The sequence below is a fragment of the Buteo buteo genome, chromosome 2, assembly GCF_964188355.1.
Source record: "Buteo buteo chromosome 2, bButBut1.hap1.1, whole genome shotgun sequence".
NCBI classification, from domain to species: Eukaryota; Metazoa; Chordata; class Aves; order Accipitriformes; family Accipitridae; genus Buteo; species Buteo buteo.
The window spans coordinates 18,221,304-18,240,269 of NC_134172.1; the positions used below are offsets into that span (position 1 = coordinate 18,221,304).

Here is an 18,966-nt window from a genome sequence, read left to right on the forward strand (position 1 = left end):
ACAGGAAATTCTGAAATTAGAAATATTATAAGACATAGATCTAAGACATAGATCTGGAGGCCTACCCCGCTGTTCATGAAGGATGTGTTTGTTAGAAGTGTCAATAGCTAGGTATTTAACACATAAAGAAGTACTTTTTCCAGTAAAAAAGAAATGTGATGGGGAGGTGCAATTTAAGTACGCAGAGACAGTGCACATGGCACAGAGAAGCAAGAGCAGTGTCTCCAGGCTCATCAATTGCTTACTTAATGTCTGTCTTTTTCTGCATACAGAATGAGTGGAAGAGAGGCTTTTTCATTTTACAATAAAAACCAAGAGATGGGTCCCTACAGGCCTGAGACTTTGATTAGATCTCTTTAAGACAAAATCAAATCTGGCAATGCCCTCATGACCTTGTCAGACTAGTCTCAGAACTGTTTCATCCATGAGACTGCCTCAGATAAACCTCTGAGTGCAGGTGTTCTGCCTGCCTCTTCCTGAAGCATTGCATTTTCTCTGTCGTGATCATCTTCCTCAGATGTTCCCTGCTCATCAAGGTTGATCAAGGGTGAAGGACAGAGAAATGAGGTAATGAGGCACAGTGTTAAATGATTGAGGAGGAAACTCTGAAACCACAGATTTAAAAAAAAAAAAAAAATCCATGGAGAGGAGGATTTTACTGTACAACTTACTGCAATGTGCACAGGCATTTTTGCTATCTTGCAATATCTGGCTAGACAATAAAAACTAGTTATTTGGCTGGAATGACTAATAACTCACATGACCTGAATTTTTAGCAAGGCTCTTTTTTGTCCTTAACAAAATCAATATATCATTTGATTTTGCCAGTTGAGGAAAGCTGCCGCCTTTCCCCACGAGGTTGCTTTCTTTCATTTCTAGTGTGCTGTGCTTCTTTTATTGGCTTTAACAATCTAATTCGTAATGATTGCATGGTATTTGCCATCACTGTTAACTGGGCCCTTCTGCCATAACAAGTCTGTCACACATAAAAGCACTCCATAACCAACTTCCTGCTGAATCAAACGTCAAGCAGCAAGTGCTTGTTGAGAGTATAAGTTGAACCTGTGGCCTCCCCAGGCAATGCTGTTGATTTGCATTGATAGCACCTGATTTAAAATAATGCTGTTCCAATAACTTTGTAAATCTGTAGATAACACACTTGTATAATTTTTACAAAATGTAACCTGACAAGAAAAATGTTCTTAAATATGATCTAATATAACTCTATTACCACATTTTGCAACTTAGAAAATTACTATAATTATGCATACAGTTCTGAAAATATATTTCTGAATTGCAATGCAATTAGAAATTTCTGGACAAGTTCTGTTTTGAATATGGGTCATTCTGAATGTTGGGTAAAGGACACTTTTTAAGTGTCTTCCAGCACAGTCCTGGACTCTTAGCCACCTTATCTTTAAGGGCTGAACAGATGCTAGTGTAGATTTAGATTGAACATAAGGAGGAAATTTTTTACAATGAGGGTGGTGAGGCACTGGAACAGCCTGCCCAGAGACGTTGTGGATGCCTCATCATTGAAGTGTTCAAGGTCAGATTGGATGGGGCTTTGAGCAATCTGATCTAGTGAAAGATGTCCCTGCCCATGGCGTGGAGTTGGACTAGATGATCTTTAAAGGTCCCTTCCAACCCAAACCATGCTATGATTCTATGCTTGGAGCCTGGTTTGCATTCTTTTAACACAACTGCAAAGATTTTGATAATCTCAGAGCACTTTGGTCTCAATATGCATATTTATATGTTGGCTCTTTTCAAATAATGGACTTTAAGTGCACATATGACCTGGAAAAGAGAGCGAGTGTTGATGGTTTCTTTTGTTTCATGCGTTCTGATGTAGCACAAAAATGAACTCGGCAAAAATCACATCCGTTTTTTGCAACTTTAGGACATTGATAACAGGCTTCTTTCCTGTGATAGGGAACGTTCCCTGGAGTGTTGACAAGAGTGGTTTTAATCTTCAATGGATATAATGTTTCAAGGTGACAGAAATTAACAAAATCCCATGGAGTTCACTCTTGAGCCTCATTTCATTTCTATGAATGCGTTGCTTGCTTAAAGGAATGCTAAATGAACTAGTTACCAAGTTTTCTCAGGGCTAGAAACACCTCCTTTTTCAAACCGTATTAATGTCTCAAGTTATAACGCTCCTTCTCTCCCCCCAAAAGAAAACACCCTTCAGCAGCAGATGAGATAAGGTTCAAGCTAAGGAGACTGGATTTTTGGGTTTCCATCAAAGAATTTAGATTCCTTGTTGGTTATTCTCTTGTTCTAGCTGTTTGCAGGGTGTAGAAACAAGTGATGTGGAAGCAATCACTCACCACCAGCTGACTGATGCCCATCCAGTCCCCAAGCAATGGCTGCTTTGAAAAAACATGACATTATATTCCATACCATGTCTCTTTCGTCAGCTGGGGTCAGCTGTCCCAGCTGTGTCCCCTCCCAGACTTGTGGCCACCCCAGCTTCCTCACTGTGGGGGACAGAGTGAGAACAGAGAACGAGTTGATGCTGCACAAGCACTGCTCAGCTATAGCTAAAGCACTGCTGTGTTATCAACACTGTTTTGGTCACAGATCTACACCACAGCACCATACGGGCTGCTATAAAAAAAATGAACTCCCTCTCAGCCAAGCCCATTACAACAGTTTATACCAGACAGTCTGCAGGATTTCTGATTTTTTAAAAAGTGATTTCATGCTATAGTGATAACGAAGCTTATGATTCTTTTACTATAGTGCAAGTTTTTAGTTCTTTTGTTAAGGTTGTGTAACATTTGAATGCCTTCTGACTACTGGCTCTTAACTGTTTAGGCAGAAATATTTCCATGTCATTAGCCTGCTTTTGAATTCTTATGAACTTAATGTTTCTGCTCTTTGGAACAGGGGCTTGAAAGAGAATTGCTCATCTGTTGTGATGAAGCTTTTTGCTGTGGAAAATTGGGCCAGAATCGAGGTAGCTGAATATCTGGTTTTATGTCTTCAGAGGCTTGCTTTGATACTTGTAACATTCTCTCAAAAGCCTTTCTGCACTGTGCAATCACTTAATTTATATATGAGGCAGTTTAATGTTACTAGGGGGAATGAAATTCTCTTTGCGAACTTTGAGTAGTTAGCTATGATTTATGCATTTTTATTTTGTTTGTCTTTTCTAAAATACATAATGCTAAATTCTTCACAATATTCTATGCCTCTAACTGCAATTCAAGTCAATTGTCCTGAATAGAATGATTTAAAGGCTGTATGTGTTCTAAGAAAGTCAGTTTTCAAGATGTCGCATTGGGTATTTGAAATGACTTGGCATTTGGTTTGCTGCTCAGTTTTCCTACACCTCATGTTCATCATGCCATGTTACTGAAGAGTTGTTCATATATTTAAGTTCATTAGTGTGCCAAAACTGCAATGATAAGTACTATAGGAAGATTTTGGATCAAATGAGTGGCTTTGCATTCAGTCCATATTTCTGTGCTGTGTAAATAGGCTTACAGACACCCACTAAATGATGAAAATAAAGCAAAAAAATGGCTCATTTTTCTGGTTCCTTTCATCTGATTTGTAGTGTTCTGGGAGGAGAAAAGGAGGGAATTAAACAATCTTTTAATTAAAATTCTACATCAAGTAAAATATGCATACTCTTTCAGTATAGATGATAGTATGCAATTATAGTTTGTGAATGTTTTTATGGTTATTTTCATTTGTTTCATTGTAGCACAGTTTCTTTTTTCCTTCTAAGTACTTGTTTTACCTTGACGCAAGGTTGTTTGTCAATTTAGACAGTGAACTCACTGTCTAAATACGAGACTTAAGGTAGTACCGTTAGTGATCAAATGAAAACCCTAATTCTCATCTTGAAATCTCACTGTGTAAATGTTGGGACTATTCATAAATGTGTCCTTTGCAGTCATGAGTGCCTTGGAATGGTTTTTATTGCTCCAGATATTACAGATGCAGGACACAAATTGCAGATGAAGCCAAAACTAGCACTTACTGCCTCACCAGTTTCTCTTTTGCTTTCTTTTTCCATTCTCTCCATCTGTTGTGGCTTCTTAACGTAGACGTGATCCTCTTTGTAGTAGCATCTCCCCGGTTTGTGGTGCCACTAGCGGAATTAAAGACTTTTTTGCAACTGGTACAGGAACCTGAAACTTTGGTGGATGGTTAACAGCCTCTTGATGTAAGAGAGTCTTTCATTATGCATCCCATGCAAGTGACTAAACCAATAAATACAGAAGCTGTATGGCTTTTGTCAGTGCTTTGATTTCAGACACTCCTTTTGTTGATATATTATGAAGAATATAATGAAGAGAGCAGTTAGGGGAAATGTTCCTTCCTACTGTTATGGACTTTCTACAACTATATACTCAATGCCTGTCTTTTAGACATGTCTTGGTGCTTCGTATGTGTGTTTATATTGGCATTCTAGTTCAGATCAGGAGTGCACTTTTTAAAGCAATTTCCCAACTTCTCTACTTGTGCTGTTTTGGTTTGCATCAGCAAGCATCAGCAGTCCAATACATGAGATGGATTCCTTTCTGCTGAAACTAAACAAGGAGATTAGCTGCTAAGGGGTGTTCAGCAGACGAGGCTAGACTAGGCTAGTCCAGAGTAAAACCCTAGAAATGTATATGGTGTGGTGATTAGGTCATTAGTGCCAACTGTTCTGTGGCATTAAACAAAGGTGGTGTTGCATGTTTTCATGCATGTGTGTAATTAGCTGTATTTTGCAAGTACCTTATCTCCATACTGAGAGATACCTCGTTGAGTAAAATCATACCCAAGTAAGGGAATATTTATGTAACTAATAAGAGGATATAAGCCTCTGATGTTTCTCAAAAGGTGGTGCACTCTGTTCCAGAATTACTCTCTGCCTTAGAATGATGGTCAGTACAAACTTCTCACAAGCTCCTCTTCAGTGTGTACTGTCAGGATGGTGTCATTGCCATAAAAAAAGCTCTTATCTAGAGGTGTTGACATGTCTGAGTAGTTGGTGACACCCCTGTGTGGTTGGCAGAATATTTTCACAAATGTGTGTGATGTTTCTTATGTTTTATGTGCTAGTATGGCTCACTGATGTTGATACAGTGTTTTTTGGGTTATAAGTGTTTGCATATTATATTCTTACACACACTTATTCTTTACCTATGCTAATTGTTCTGTTAAAATTACTAAGTTTGTCTCCTGTTAACTTTTTGGCACCATATTCCTCCCCTGCTCTTGATTATTAATAAAAGCTTTGTTTTGATTTGGGTCCTTTCTGAAATTTGCCACCTCTTGTTCTCTCCACCACCGATGCTTTTTGCCTATGCTTTTCAAACAAGGCCTATCTGTGGGCTCTAAATCTTGCACACTGTACTACAGTGTAATACATCTTCACGGTGAGTCTAATTGTCAGGTTTACTTTATTTGCCTGTTCCTCCTAAAATTTAGATTGATCAATCCATGTAACAAGTAAAATAATCTGGAGGAAAGAAGATAAACATTCTAACCTATTCTGTACATAAAATTTAGGTTTAGTGCTTGTTCAAACAATTAAGAGGTGTGTAGTCATTGAGTATGTACCCACAGAGTAGAGTATTCATATGAATATAAGCATATGGGCAGCAAGGTAGTTCTAGGTGACTTAAATGTGTTGATTGTTAATAATCTCTATTTAGAAAGTAGAAAAAAAGAAAGCAGAAGCAAGGAAGCTGGAAAAATACTTTCTGAGATGTAAAAGAGGAGGGGAAGAGAGGACAGAAAGACAAAGCTGGTGTCATGATACAGAGAAGCAGGCATAGGAATGGAGAAGGCTGTAAAAACTGAAAGACAAAAGTCTTAATGTTTTGTTTACATCTCAAAATTATTTCTCATAAGTAGGCTTCTGTCTCTGTTTTGGAAATTTATTTTGCTTTGACATACAGAACATTTGAAACTCCATTAATTCTAGCACTTATCTGCATCTTTGGTATAGCTTATTGGCATTGATGGGAAACTTTTTTCGAAGCACTTACAGTGAACTCTACTTTCAATTTGCTGACACTTTCATTAGCTCCTTTAAAAAGATTCTGTTCCTGTGTGTGAAGCCATAGGTATATCAAGCAGTTAAATATTCTTCAAGTTCAGAAAAAAGAGATAACATGTCTGACATTGCATTTCTTGGGTGACATCACCTTATGATGAAAATAGTTCATTTTTGAGCTCTGTTTTAAATTTTTGAGAAACTTTATAGATGGAGAACTTTCTAAAAGATTGCTAATAAACCTTGGACTGTAATACCGATACAAGCTTACCCTTTCTGAAGCCAGGTATATAGTTTGTAGGTGTGTAGTATTGTACTGTAGAGCCTTTCTGAAAAGTCTTGCTTAGACAACTGTACCAGAGCCCACTAAATACTAATAAAATAGTTCTTGTAGTGAGGGGATTCCTTCCCAGAAGGAGATGGGGTATTGGAAACTGATGACATAATTCTGTGTACATGTTTATCCCCCTCCCCTGTCTTGTTTTCAGCCATATGATATTGGAACTGTACTTGGAAATTAAGAAATCTAAAAGGAGAAATTAAGCTTATTTTGTAGGATACTTTGCTTAAGGTTTTTAGTTTTCAGACTCAGAAAGCTCCCTGTGGGTTTTGAAATAGTCCAGGCTGGGGACACTGCAGAAAATGTATTTCTGCTATACTTTGTTATAAAAAGCTTAATTCAGTCTCTCTGGGAAAATCCAGAAACAACTTCCCTTGCTTACAAATGTGCCAAAAATTGTATAAATTTGCAAATGATTATTTTTCCCTCTTGGGGCATATCTTCACAGTAGATTGTCAGTTTTTGCAGAACCTTGTAAGTCTTCCCAAAGTACCCTACAGTGAAAAGAATAGGTAGTCATAAAAAAAAAAAAAAAAAAAAAAAATCAGAAGCCAAAACCCCAGCAATTTTAGTCATCTGTTCAGCAGAACAGCTTTATATGTTTTATTTACAATACATAACTCTTGCTTTAACAGACTTGGTCTCATGTGTGAAGAGATTTCAGGGTTCAAGCTTTACACTTAAATGTCAGAAGAACTTAAACCAGATGTATTATATTTTCTATTTTTTAAGCATGACACAGTCCTATATTCTCCATACATTCCATACGTTTCTACTAGAGAGAAGGCAATAGTATTAAAGTTACTGGACATGTGGTATAGCCACAGAATATAAGATAAATTTACCTTTTGTATTAAATAGAATTCTTTAGAATGAAGCTCAAACAAATGGTTGCAAATATGAAATGTTTTATCTTGAGTAGGTAAATGCTCTCTCTTCTACTATTTTCAATCCCCTCTCATACTTCTCTCAAAGTGTTTCAGGATGGTTTTAATTTCTGTTACAGTTTAATATTTCATTGAGCAAGATTTGTAAAGGAGCAAAGTACTTGCACCACCTTGTCCTGCTTTGCTTTTCATTTCTCTGTTTGCCTAGCTTACCCTGTATTCATTTTCATCAATGGGGTCACTTAATCTATATACTTAAATTTCAAATTCTACTTGTGTAAGAATTGAATTTTGCAAATATAATGCTCATTGTGGGTATATCAGCATGATTTACAAATTTCAGATTTAGGAAAATAATTAGCTGAAAGACAGCATGTGGAGAAGTTGCCAAAACGTTTGGCTGTGTGCACAGTAGTTTTTCTAAAGGTGGTTGTCATAAAAGCAGATATTCATCACTCTGAAGTCTGGGAAATCCAAAGGTGACCAGGTGAGTTTGCAAGTGTGCTCTGTCATCCTTGAAAGGCAACAGAGATGACCTAGTCCCCAGTGACTAGGGAAGGGTAAGTGCTCTACCCATCTTCAAAAAAGGCCAAAAATAAGTGTGAGGGACTAGAGGCCAGTCAGCCTTGCTGTGATCTGTGGGGAAAATCACAGACCAGAACATCTTGGAACACATTTTTAGACACATGGAGAGAAGAAGTTGCCTGAAAATGCTTTTTTTGCCTCACTGAACTTTTTGCTTTGTCAGTTGAATTGCACCAAATCTCCTGTCTTACTGCATTCAGGAAGCTATTATATATAAGTTCTGCATACATTATGAATACATTAGTTACCAGAAGTTAGAGGTAGGCGGTAACCGTAGGAAAGCAGTAGGAAGCAGCATTTTTATGATACATGTGATAATTTTATACTGATATGAAAGGTAATCGTTATAGTTTGCATTGATTGCAGCTTTGTGCACAGACCAATGCTTCTTTAATTTTCTCTAGGTAAATCCTTTACAGATGGAAGACAAATACTATCATATAAAGATCTAATTAAAAAAAAAATCAGCTAACAAACAAGGCAAAATACTATCTATTAAACAAAATCAGATACTTTTTGAAACAAAAACCTGTGTTGCGTCTCAAATGGAAGTGTGCTGAGGTTGCACTGTTACCATAGAACATATAATGTTTATCCCTAGAGTCACTCATCATGCCAGTACAGTAAATTAATACAACGTCCAATGTGATGTAGCAAAAGCTAATACCTAGAACTGTCTAGTAATAGTTAAATTTTCCTGCTTACTTGATTAGCCTCTGTTGTTTGCTCCAGAATTGGTTAGGCAGTTACTCTCTACTACTGCTGCATAATCAAATAAAATCTTAATGATTTTCCTTAAATGCTAAACTGGATTCCAATATCCACTGTTAGGAAAATAAAAATTTGTTTTCAGCCATTTGCTGATTATAAGCAGAGCCAATAACTTGTTAAAGTTACACAGTACCTCCTCTTAAAACCCTATTTTCTGTTGCATGAATTTGCCATTCTATAATATTTTTTCAAAGATGGGTCATGCAAGCATGTCTCAGCATTTGTTTGTTTGTTTTTCTTTTTTTAATTTCACTGATAAAGACACTGGCAGGTTGTTCATGGTAAAAACAGCTTCATCAGCAGTGGCGCTTCTATTTTCTTTGAGAAAGTAGAGGGTAGCATAGGCAACTGCTTTTAATGTCAGCGCTGACGGAAGCTCAACCTGGATAAAATCAAGATGTTGCCCAATGCAATCAAAAAAATCATGGATTTGAGACTTTGATTTACTATGCCTTTTAGTTATTCAAGTCCACAGTCTATGTAAATTACAAATTTCTGCTAAATTCAGGGAGCTGCAGCTTCTTGTTTAGTTTCTGTGCTTTGTAAACTAGAAATACGAAGTTGTCCAGTTACTTATACTTTTGGTCACATCCAATATGGATTAGTCTTATTTTGCTGAGTAAACAATGTCTACAAAAGCTATGTAAAATTCAGACTCATGTTCTGGAGATAATAGTGCTTTGCATTTAGTTTCCAGATGAAGTACAAATACTTGCTGTTCAGAGCAAATAATTTTACAACTTAGCAATTGAGCAACTGTGGCGTCTTCATGCTTCACCCAGTTTTTCAGAACTTTGGTATTCTTTAATCAACGATGTACAGAAATAATCTTATTAAATTTACAGAAGTGATGAAGGAATCAACCAAGACTTAGAACTTGCTATGCCACATTGCATTAACAGAGTATCGTATGGCCTTTACTTCAAAGAACCTATAGTCTAAATGAGTAAAAGCAGACGTGGACTTAGAAAGTGTTATGAAGCACAGCAGAAGACAGGAAAAATGGCAAGCACAAGCGTCACTGATGTGGCATTATCTTGTTATGGGTGTAGTTGTTAGGAGTTCAGTTTAAATTCAGAAGAAAGGGCTGGGGAGGAGGCTGAAGGAGTCCTGGGCAATGAGAGGAGTGAGTGCTGCTGGGGATAAAAGTAAGTGGGGAAAAGCAAATGTGGAAGAGGGGGAAGGCTAGAGGGAACGCTGCAAACCAGATATGATCCAGTGGGCTCCAAACATTTTCAGTGTGCAAAGACCACTGGCTTGGCTGCTCTTTAAAGCTGTCCTTGCTGCCTGGCGTCTGTCCCGTTCCTCCCCCAGTAGCACACCAGGGAGGGGTAGGGTATCATTGGGGTTCCTGTACCCCAAGGACACAAGGGGCTCCCTAGTCAAGTTCTGCGCCCCACGGTCTCTGCGAGACCTCGTCTTCCCCTCTTGCCAAGCACAGAAGTCCCCGATTTAGCTCCTTCTGCAACTCCTCCAACCATCTGGAGTCCATGCCTCCTTCAGAGCAGTGGAACTAAAGTAGAAATCTAAGAATGGGGTTTGTTTGCATCAGTTCAGACTACTGTTGTCTTCTTTATTTAAATTTTAATTAATACTTATACATTTGGGTATCTTCAGGAAAATAATGTAAACACAATTGAATGTTTAATATAGTACTTTATGCCATCCTGAAGTAACTTTTAACAAACTTGTTAGAAGCTTTAAAATATTTTGGCTCTTTAAAGCTTTCACACTGGAAAAATCTAAATATTGAAATGCATAACTTACGGAGGAGGGAAGACGCTAGATATTGAAATGATGGTGTATCTTTTCCCCTTTTGAAAGAAACCAAAGCACACTGCATTTTTAATGTTGATAACTCCCCATTAAAAACTTTAAATGCTCCTAAATGACTTTAACTTGCTGAAGGACTGCCTTTTTCTTTCAGATGTGTTAGAATTCATATTAGCACTACTTTGCCCTTGTTTCTGAATTATTTTAATGACGGCAGCCGCTCCACCAAGCTGTCTGTCAAGATGTGGGTGGCAGGCTATTATTTCACTTCATAAATCATAATTTACAGGGTTTTTTATATCCATCTTGGGGATAAACACTTTATGCTTTGTGTTTTCAGCAGCAATATAAAATGTAATTGATACTTAAAGCAATATGTTAGAAATATGGACAGAGAAAGCCAGGAGAGAAAAATCACAAATGTTTAGTTTTTCTGTGGGTTGGTCTACATACTGAGCATTTTTTCCATCTGATTTCATATTCTTAGCACTTCAACAGAGGATGATGATGAATTACATTTACATGATTGCTGCCTGTAGGTTACTATAAGGATGTTTCTTTAGTTACAGACACTCAACAGATCAGTTATCTCAACAGGGTCATTTTGTACAGTTTCTCATGCTGCTAAATAAACTTATCGCTTTGTGCTATTGTCTTCCAGATTCATGAAAAACTGCATTATTATGAAAAACAGAACCCAGTGCCCATACTCCACGGTGCAGCAGCCTTGGCAGATGATGTAAGTGTCCCCTGCTGAGATCACTGGTACCAAGTCTCCCAAAAAACTGTCTGCAAGCAGAACTCCTCATAGCGCAAACATATGAATGTAATCCTGTGAGCTGAAATCATAAGAAGCTGCAAATGTTTCCAAAGGTGCTGTCATCACCAGGCTTGTTGCTGATATTACTTTGATTTTTATTCACTTGACTGTTATAAAAACATTGCATCTAGATAGCCTCTTGTTCTGCTTTACTAACTACGTAATAGAAATTACAGGTTGGAACTCTACTGGGAGGGGAAAAGCTGTCAACTGTTAGTGTTTTGTGAAAGTCACAGACAAGAGGAATGCTTTGGAAAAATAAAGACAAATGAGATAGCAGCACTGCTGACAGAACATGAAAAATGACAGATAATACTACAGAAATGAAGCATATGAAATGCCTAGGAAGGAGGCTTGTTAAAAAAAAATCAAAAACTATTTAAGAAAAAGTACAGTAGTGATTTATTGATATTGGAGCTTTCCAAATTACCTTCATAACCAAAAAATAAATTGTAAAAGTGGTCGGCATTGATGGAGTAGTTAATTTCCTGTTACTATAATTTTTATTTTAAAGAAAAAAATCCAACCTGCCATTTCTTGCTATTTGGTTAGTTCTAGGATTCAGATGAATTGTGCACACACCTGTGTAAACTATGACTGAACCTGAGGTAGGCCAGGATAGAGAAATGTTTAATAACCTGTGGTTTAGGTGAAATCCAGAAATCTTTGTTGCAATTGATGATCTCAGGTTGTTTTTTGGAAAAGGCAATATGTATTAGGATCCATTTCAAATACAGCATGTTTGAAACTTCACATACTTTATAGATGTGTTAAAATCTTAACTATCTTTTTATATAATTAATAGCTTTTGATTTTTAAATTTTACAAATGGTTAGATGATGTGAACTGAGAATGGTAACATTTTAACAAAAAAATAAATTAAACATATTTTAAGTCTATTGAAAAAAGGATATAATGTAATTTAATCATGTTTCGGTAGGAGGAGAGCTATATCCTGTAACATACCAAATATAATAATGCATTAGCTTTGACATCAGGCATATATTAGTAATATTTTTTTAACCTTCAAGTAGCTTTGAATGATGTTGATAGTAATTTTGAAAACTAGAAAGCTGGTTGAAATTCTCTTCATTAAGTTCTTGGTGACATATTAATAATCCTTGTTAACATTTGTGTTATGGATCTCTGGGCTAAAATTCTTAATAAGAATAATTTCTTATTTTTGGATGCAAAACTTAGTTCTTGATATTTTCAGAAATGCTGAGCAATCTCATTCTTTGTTCAGCCCCATTTAAAATGTATAGTTTTGGAAATCTCCAAATTAAAGTACTCTGTCACTCCTCAGTTGAGAGAGGTCAGGGTTTTTAACCCTATGGATGTATTACTATGTATATACGGTAGTATTTTCAAAATGTACATATGTTGGGACATGAGTGTCTCTAGGCATCTGCCTACTTTTTAAGCACAGCTTCTTTTTAAAGATCCTCTTGCTGGTTCTTCATTTTTGCTTATGTGTAGCTGAACAGCTGGTTTTATGGGCACTGTCCCATAGAATGAGGATGTCCTTTGGCAGCTGAAGTCAGGCTAGCACACTGCAGGATTTTCTGTGTTTCAGTAGTTATCAGCAAACTTTGAGGAAGCTAATTTGCATGCAGTGGGTTTTGTAACTCCAAAACCCATGAAGTTCCAGGATTAAAGTGCTATTCTAATTTTTGGCACATTTGTCTGACTAGTTGTCAGCTTCAGGGATTTAAGAGCATGTTGGTGATATAAAACACACTTTTATTTCAGTAGGCTTTAAATTAATGTTTTGTCTTCCTAGTGATAGTAACTGTTCTATAGTTAAACAAAGGAGATATTCTTATTAGCAAGTGAATATTTCCTGTTTGATTTAAAACCCAAATTTGAGGTGCTGCTAACATAACTAAAAACTGTTCAAGGAGTGTCTTTTTATTCTTGTGTTATTTTTTAAAGCTATTTTAGAGGTAACAATAGTGGTGAGGCTTCTTTTCTAAACATTTTCATTTTCCTAGCTGCCATACCTTCTCTCTCTTCACCCCCAGTGACTTTTAGGCTGAATTTCCCATCAGAGATTCTGTTTGCCTCTTATTCTGGAGCAGCAGTGTCTGATGTAGAACTCTTGCTTTCATGCAAATGTTCTAAACGTTGCTGGCAGTATAGGTGTTTACAGCAAATAAGGCCTCTAGGTTACTAGAGAGGCTGTTCTGGCAAAAAAAGTTTCAGAACTTTCTCCAGAAGCGTTAAACCCCCAGGCCCCACTGGTCCTCATCTTGCCTGCCTCACCCCACATCTACCCCTCTCCCCTGGTTTGTCTTCCCCTCCCTATAGTGGCAGCTCTTCATAAAGAACTTGGTGAAATGTTATGGTTCCCTCAACAGAGAATTGTAGAAGAGGTTCTCAGACAGCTTTTTCTGCAGTCTTTGGCATAGGTGGTGATTCACACAGTATCAGTGTGCCCAAGGTATTCCATATAGTTTGTTCTTCTGCTGGTAGCTGTCATAAATCTCAGCACTTCAACAACTACTAAAAATCTGGTCCAAAACTCCTAGAAGCACAACAAGCAGCTCTGGTGCTGTTTCCTAATCTGGAAACATGGCTTTGTCGTCCTCCTCCTCTTCTATTATGGGGCGTTACATGTTCCTTTAAGACTTTTATGGAAATATTTGGGAAAACCTTGTAAATTATATGAGTGGAAACATTTTTAATTGTTTCATCTCTGAACAAATATTTTCTAAACTATGAGATTTAAAAGTCTATTAAAGCAATAACAAAATATTCTGTTTCTCACTGTTCTAAACCTTATGCACCTGCATTTACATTTGCACCACCAAAGCAAACACCAGTTCTGCTGAAGGTAATAGATGCTTGTGCACAATTCATCTGAGAGAGAAATGCTGAACCAGTCATTCTTACTGAGTGATTACTACTCTTCATCAGTGAAACACGAATGAATAGATTTTATTTTCTAGGTGATGCGTTGTACGAGCTAAGGGATGAAAAGAGAACCAAGGGGAACCTGTGTCATATACCTGTTGTCATTCCTATCACAGATTATTTTCAGCTTTGCAGAGCTCTTCCGTAGAACATGCAGGCTAGATTGCAGTCAGAATACCTCAATACTTGGCTTTATGTGCCTAAAATATTTCATTCTGACCTTTCCAAAGGAGGTCGTTTTCTAATCTTTCAGTATTAAGACACAAGTATTGTTAAGATTAGCATTGATGTATTTGATGGACGTTTTTATCTATGAATTATAGTTAAAAGGCCGTGGACTGTAGGTGATTAATTTTTCTTTTAGTCCTGTTACCCCTCTATTAATTTGAAGGTTAAAAAAAAAATACTAAAATCATGTCTGATGTCTATAATTGCTTCTAGAATTAGTCTATTATATATAATTATGCAAAATATACTTCTATCCATTTATCTTGAAAATTTATACAAAATGAAAGTACAAATTTAGAATTAGGCCAGATGAATAAAATTACTTGCTGCAAATAACCAATCTTTTTTTGAGACATTTTTATGATACTGATTTAATGCAAAGAAAATAAGTGATTATCTGAAATCACGTTTTGGATTACGAGCCATGTAGCTTCAGAATTTTAAACTAAAGTTCAGTGTTGTGAAATATGTTTTAGCTTTTCCTTCTTCTGGAAAAATAGTTCGAGTCTGAAATCCTGCAGTAAAATATGCCTCTTGAGTCCAAATTAGTTGAGAATTTCGTGATAAGAAAAACTCAAGACATGAGCCAAATAGCCGTGGGATTAAACATTAGACTGCTGCTCTATTGTTCACCAAGCCACAATTTTGTAGTATAACCAAACATAAATTACTGATCTTGTTGTTAGGATGTAGTTTGTGCATTTTAGGGGCTTGAATTGCTGATGACCTGTTATAAATGATATTATGATTAACCCGCTTTACGTTTAACAAGCTCTTTCCAGTGTATGTGTAAACATAATAAAAGGTTCAGATTGCTTGCACTGTAGGGGCACTTTGCTTTCTTATCCCAGTCCTAAACAGCACAGCTACTGTGGGTTTTTGGAAGCAGTGTGGATTTCACCACCTCATTCAAAACTATTTTTTATAGACAGTGTCAAAGTTTGATCCAGTCATTTTTACAAGCAGTCCTTTGTCTGCACGCAAAGGACCATTCACTTAAATGAAGTGCTGGGATTTGCCCCCATTGCTATAAATCAGAATGTGATCTGGCTGCACCCTTGCCAGAAATGATTACTTGTGTTAAACTGAGCCAAAAGGCCTGGCTTAAATCTGGTCCACCGAGGGCCAGAAAAAGAAGCGCGGTGATTGATGGTGTTTTTCTTCATACTGGCTTCTGTTTGAACACACTGGAAAGTAATAACCTTGAACAAGATAGATTCTGGGTTGTCACTGATGCACTGGGTAAAACAACGCTTTGCTAATGGTCTTTGTGTCGATTCCATCTCCCACCCAGCTGGCTGAGGAGCTGCAGAGCAAGCCACTGAGCAGTGAGATCAGAGAACTGTTGAAACTCCTCTCAAAACCCAATCTCAAGGTGAGGATGATGTTGCACCTGCAGAGTGCCTTCTGCATGGGTGTCTGCATCTGCTTCCCCGGGCTGTGAGGGAGTTTGTCTGCTTTAATGAATATGTGTGCTTTTAAGAGAAGTCGCAATGTTAATCAGAAATACCTGTTATGAAGAAACACGTTTAATGTTGCCCGTAAATTATTATGCTGTAACTGATATTTATAAAAGGAATTCAGTGGAAAGCCATTGATATTTACAGCGGATATTCCAAAAAGAAGATACAAGATTTTTTTTTTGTCTTTTGCTAACTTTTATTGCATGTGCTTAATAAATTTATTACAAATGTTCTTTTACTAAAAGGTTTTCAGTCATACTATTGATTTAATTGCACTGTGCATAAGTAGCGCAACCTGGTACTTTCAACGAAATTCCTGATGGATATTATTTAAAAAAAAAAAAAAATCTAATTTTGAAAACTTTCTGCAAAACTCCTGGGGTTCTCTGTGGTGCTTTTGGGGAAATTGATACCTTTTTTCTGACAGTAGGCTATAGAACCATTGCATCACTCAGGTTGGAAGGAGGTTGTCTAGTCCAATGTGTTGCTCAAAGCAGAGTCAACACTGAGTTCAGAGCAGCTTGCTCAGGGCTTTCTCCCACCAGATCTTTAAAATGCCTGGGAACAGACATTCCACACACACTCTGTGCAGCCTCTTCCAATTCCTAATCATCCTCCTAGTAAAAACTGGTTTTCTTATATCCAGTCAGAACCTTCCCTGTGTATCATTGTTAATGCACACTATCACATTATTTTTCCACTCTAAAGAGAAGGAAGACCTTAGTGCTGTAGATGCATATTGCAATGGTAATTAAATGCAGCAGTTGATAAGTTTAGAGGAAAACTGTAGAGTGGAAAGGAGCCCTTTTTAAGACAGTTGCTTCTTTGTATTCCCTTTAAAATACTGATCTCAAAACCTCAGACACTATTATATCTTCAAAGTGCTACAAAATTTTAAAGATCAATTATGCCTCCTTTTTAAAGATTTTTGCACAGTTGGTTATTCCATAGTTTGCAAAGTGACAAACTCTTTCTCTGAATGGATAAGCAATGCCAATGGCATATTACAAGAGGAACTGTTGGTGCATCAAATTGCAGAGATCCTGAGCTTCACTGTAGGTATTTCCTTAGTGACTGTCCACGTGTATTTTATACTTCTGAAGCTTTAGTGGATTGAGCCTGAAGACAGCTTGTTTGCCACAACTGCATCTCTCCCTCTCCCTTTCTTGCTTTCTCTTTCTCTCCCCACCCCCAACCTCCTCCCTCTCCCTCTCCCTCCTTTGGAAGCAGTTAAATGCAATGTGATAATCTTAGTGGAATTTCAGGGAAACAAGTGCCTTACCCCCAGCGTGACTGAACAACTGCAGTGACTTAGCAAATGTCTGTCTTGGCTGCAGGGAGAGATGGCCAGCTGCAGGGTACCAAGCCTTTTGCACGGCCAGACTGCCTAATCCTGCACAAGGGTGCATGTTTCCCTGCCCTGCATAGCTCGCAGGTGTTTGTGTGAGTTAGGGGAAAGAACTGACAGTATGCGTGACACTTTTGCCTATCCATTATCTTCTCCGTTTGCCATCTCATGGCAAACATGCCTGGAGGAGGTGGTAAATTATCACTGCTCCCTCCTCCATCACGTTGACCAGGCGAGTGTACTGCATTCGGTCAGAGGCCGTGTTAGTTGAGATTCTTCTGTGGCTTTCCCCTGCTCTGTCTTGGGCAGAAAAGGAAAGGAAGTAAGTTGCTGGGACTATTTCCAGTTCCTCCCCAGAGATGCCCTTGAGTCTGTTCAGCTGTATCTGAGCTTATGCTGTACATTGCATAAGATTTTCTAGCCTTTCACTATTAGGTTGATGGCTGGAGAGGGTGTTTCTTTCCTTCTAGATTCCTGGGGCAAAATGATGTCTAGAAAAACTCTTTCCCTCACATCTGAAATTACTTGGGATAATTGATTCGTCTTTCCCAATGATGTTGCATAGGCTTTATCTAAAAACTTGTATATGCCTTAATATGGGATTGACTTAAACTGGCTGTATGTTATTCTGAGGGGGAAACTTTCCTCTCCTGATCTGGCTTATAACTGCAGTGTTAGCTGGAGCCAGCAGGAGAGCTTCCACTTTCCTTACAGCTCTGCTCTAATGTTCATGGCATGATGAAGGATGGTTAGGATTAGTTTACTGCACTATATCACTACTTCTACAAGTCTGGTGGTGTAAACGGACAGGACTAGCAAGGTGATTACAACTTCGCAGGTTTGGTTAACATGCCAAAAAAGGCTGGGAGAGGTTTCTACCAACTGTCTGATTAGATGACTATTTCTATGGTTTCATTTTGTGTTACAAAATTGTTTTATGTAGCGTTCGCTACATATCAAGGTGCCACGCTTAGATCACTGGTCGGCCCGGACCAGGGAAAGAGACAGATAACACACACAGTGTGAGCGCCAACTTCCGCCTTTTATTGCGCAGTTAATTCCTTTTATACTAACAAGGGGAGGCGGGATTACAGGTACATCACAAGGCTGCAACTAACCCTCTAACTTTCCGTGACATCGCGAGATCTTCCGAACGCCGAACCCTACAGTTTTGTTGAATATATTTCTAAGTGTTTGCATCTGATGAGTAAAGCTTTGACAGGTTTGTGGTGTTCATGGTTTTCATCCATAGAGAAATGTTTTAAAGAAGAAAATAGTTTCTCTGAGGCAGTTATATTTATCAGACCTGAGATTTTCAAAATGTCCTAAAAGACATTCCAAGGTTTTGTGAGGTGCATTTTCTTTTGGAAAAAAATAAATCGGGCATTTCTAGTCTTTTAAAAACTGGATGCAGTATCCAGTTACACTGAGTGGGTTCTTTTCCTGCTCTAAAATGTAGCAACCTTTACCATAATTAAATGAACTAATAATGGTTGTGGTTTATCTTTTCTGATTAAAGCAGAACTCTGGAAGTAGAACAGAGCACGTAGCTCTGGGAAATCAAGTGGATTTCTTTATCTGTGTGTGAGATACTGCATTTGCGTTCTAGATTTAAAATATAATTGCAGAGTCCCATGGATGCAGGCCACCCACATCTATTGTTTTTAATTTCCAGTGTTGAATAAAGACTTACAGTTTACATTCCGTAATACTGTTATACCTTGTTAAAGATAACAACAAGTAGAACAGTATTTCCATACCTGAGAACCCAAAGCCAGTTGAATGCGGTATTTGGTTTTTAAGCAGACTAGAAATTAGCTCTTTG

General features: G+C 37.7%; 1 protein-coding gene across 6 annotated transcripts in view; it reads left to right on the plus strand.

The window, feature by feature from the left end:
- MPP7 (MAGUK p55 scaffold protein 7) overlaps window positions 1–18,966 on the plus strand; it is a 156,704-nt gene that overhangs the window by 76,139 nt on the left and 61,599 nt on the right. For 5 of the 6 annotated variants that reach the window (XM_075046964.1, XM_075046954.1, XM_075046983.1 and 2 more), the window contains 2 exons: window positions 11,028–11,105; window positions 15,625–15,705. In XM_075046964.1, coding sequence (XP_074903065.1) covers window positions 11,028–11,105; window positions 15,625–15,705 — 159 coding nt within the window. Of the gene's footprint in view, window positions 1–11,027; window positions 11,240–15,624; window positions 15,706–18,966 lie in introns of those variants that run through there. The other variant, XM_075047004.1, reaches the window with a different exon arrangement.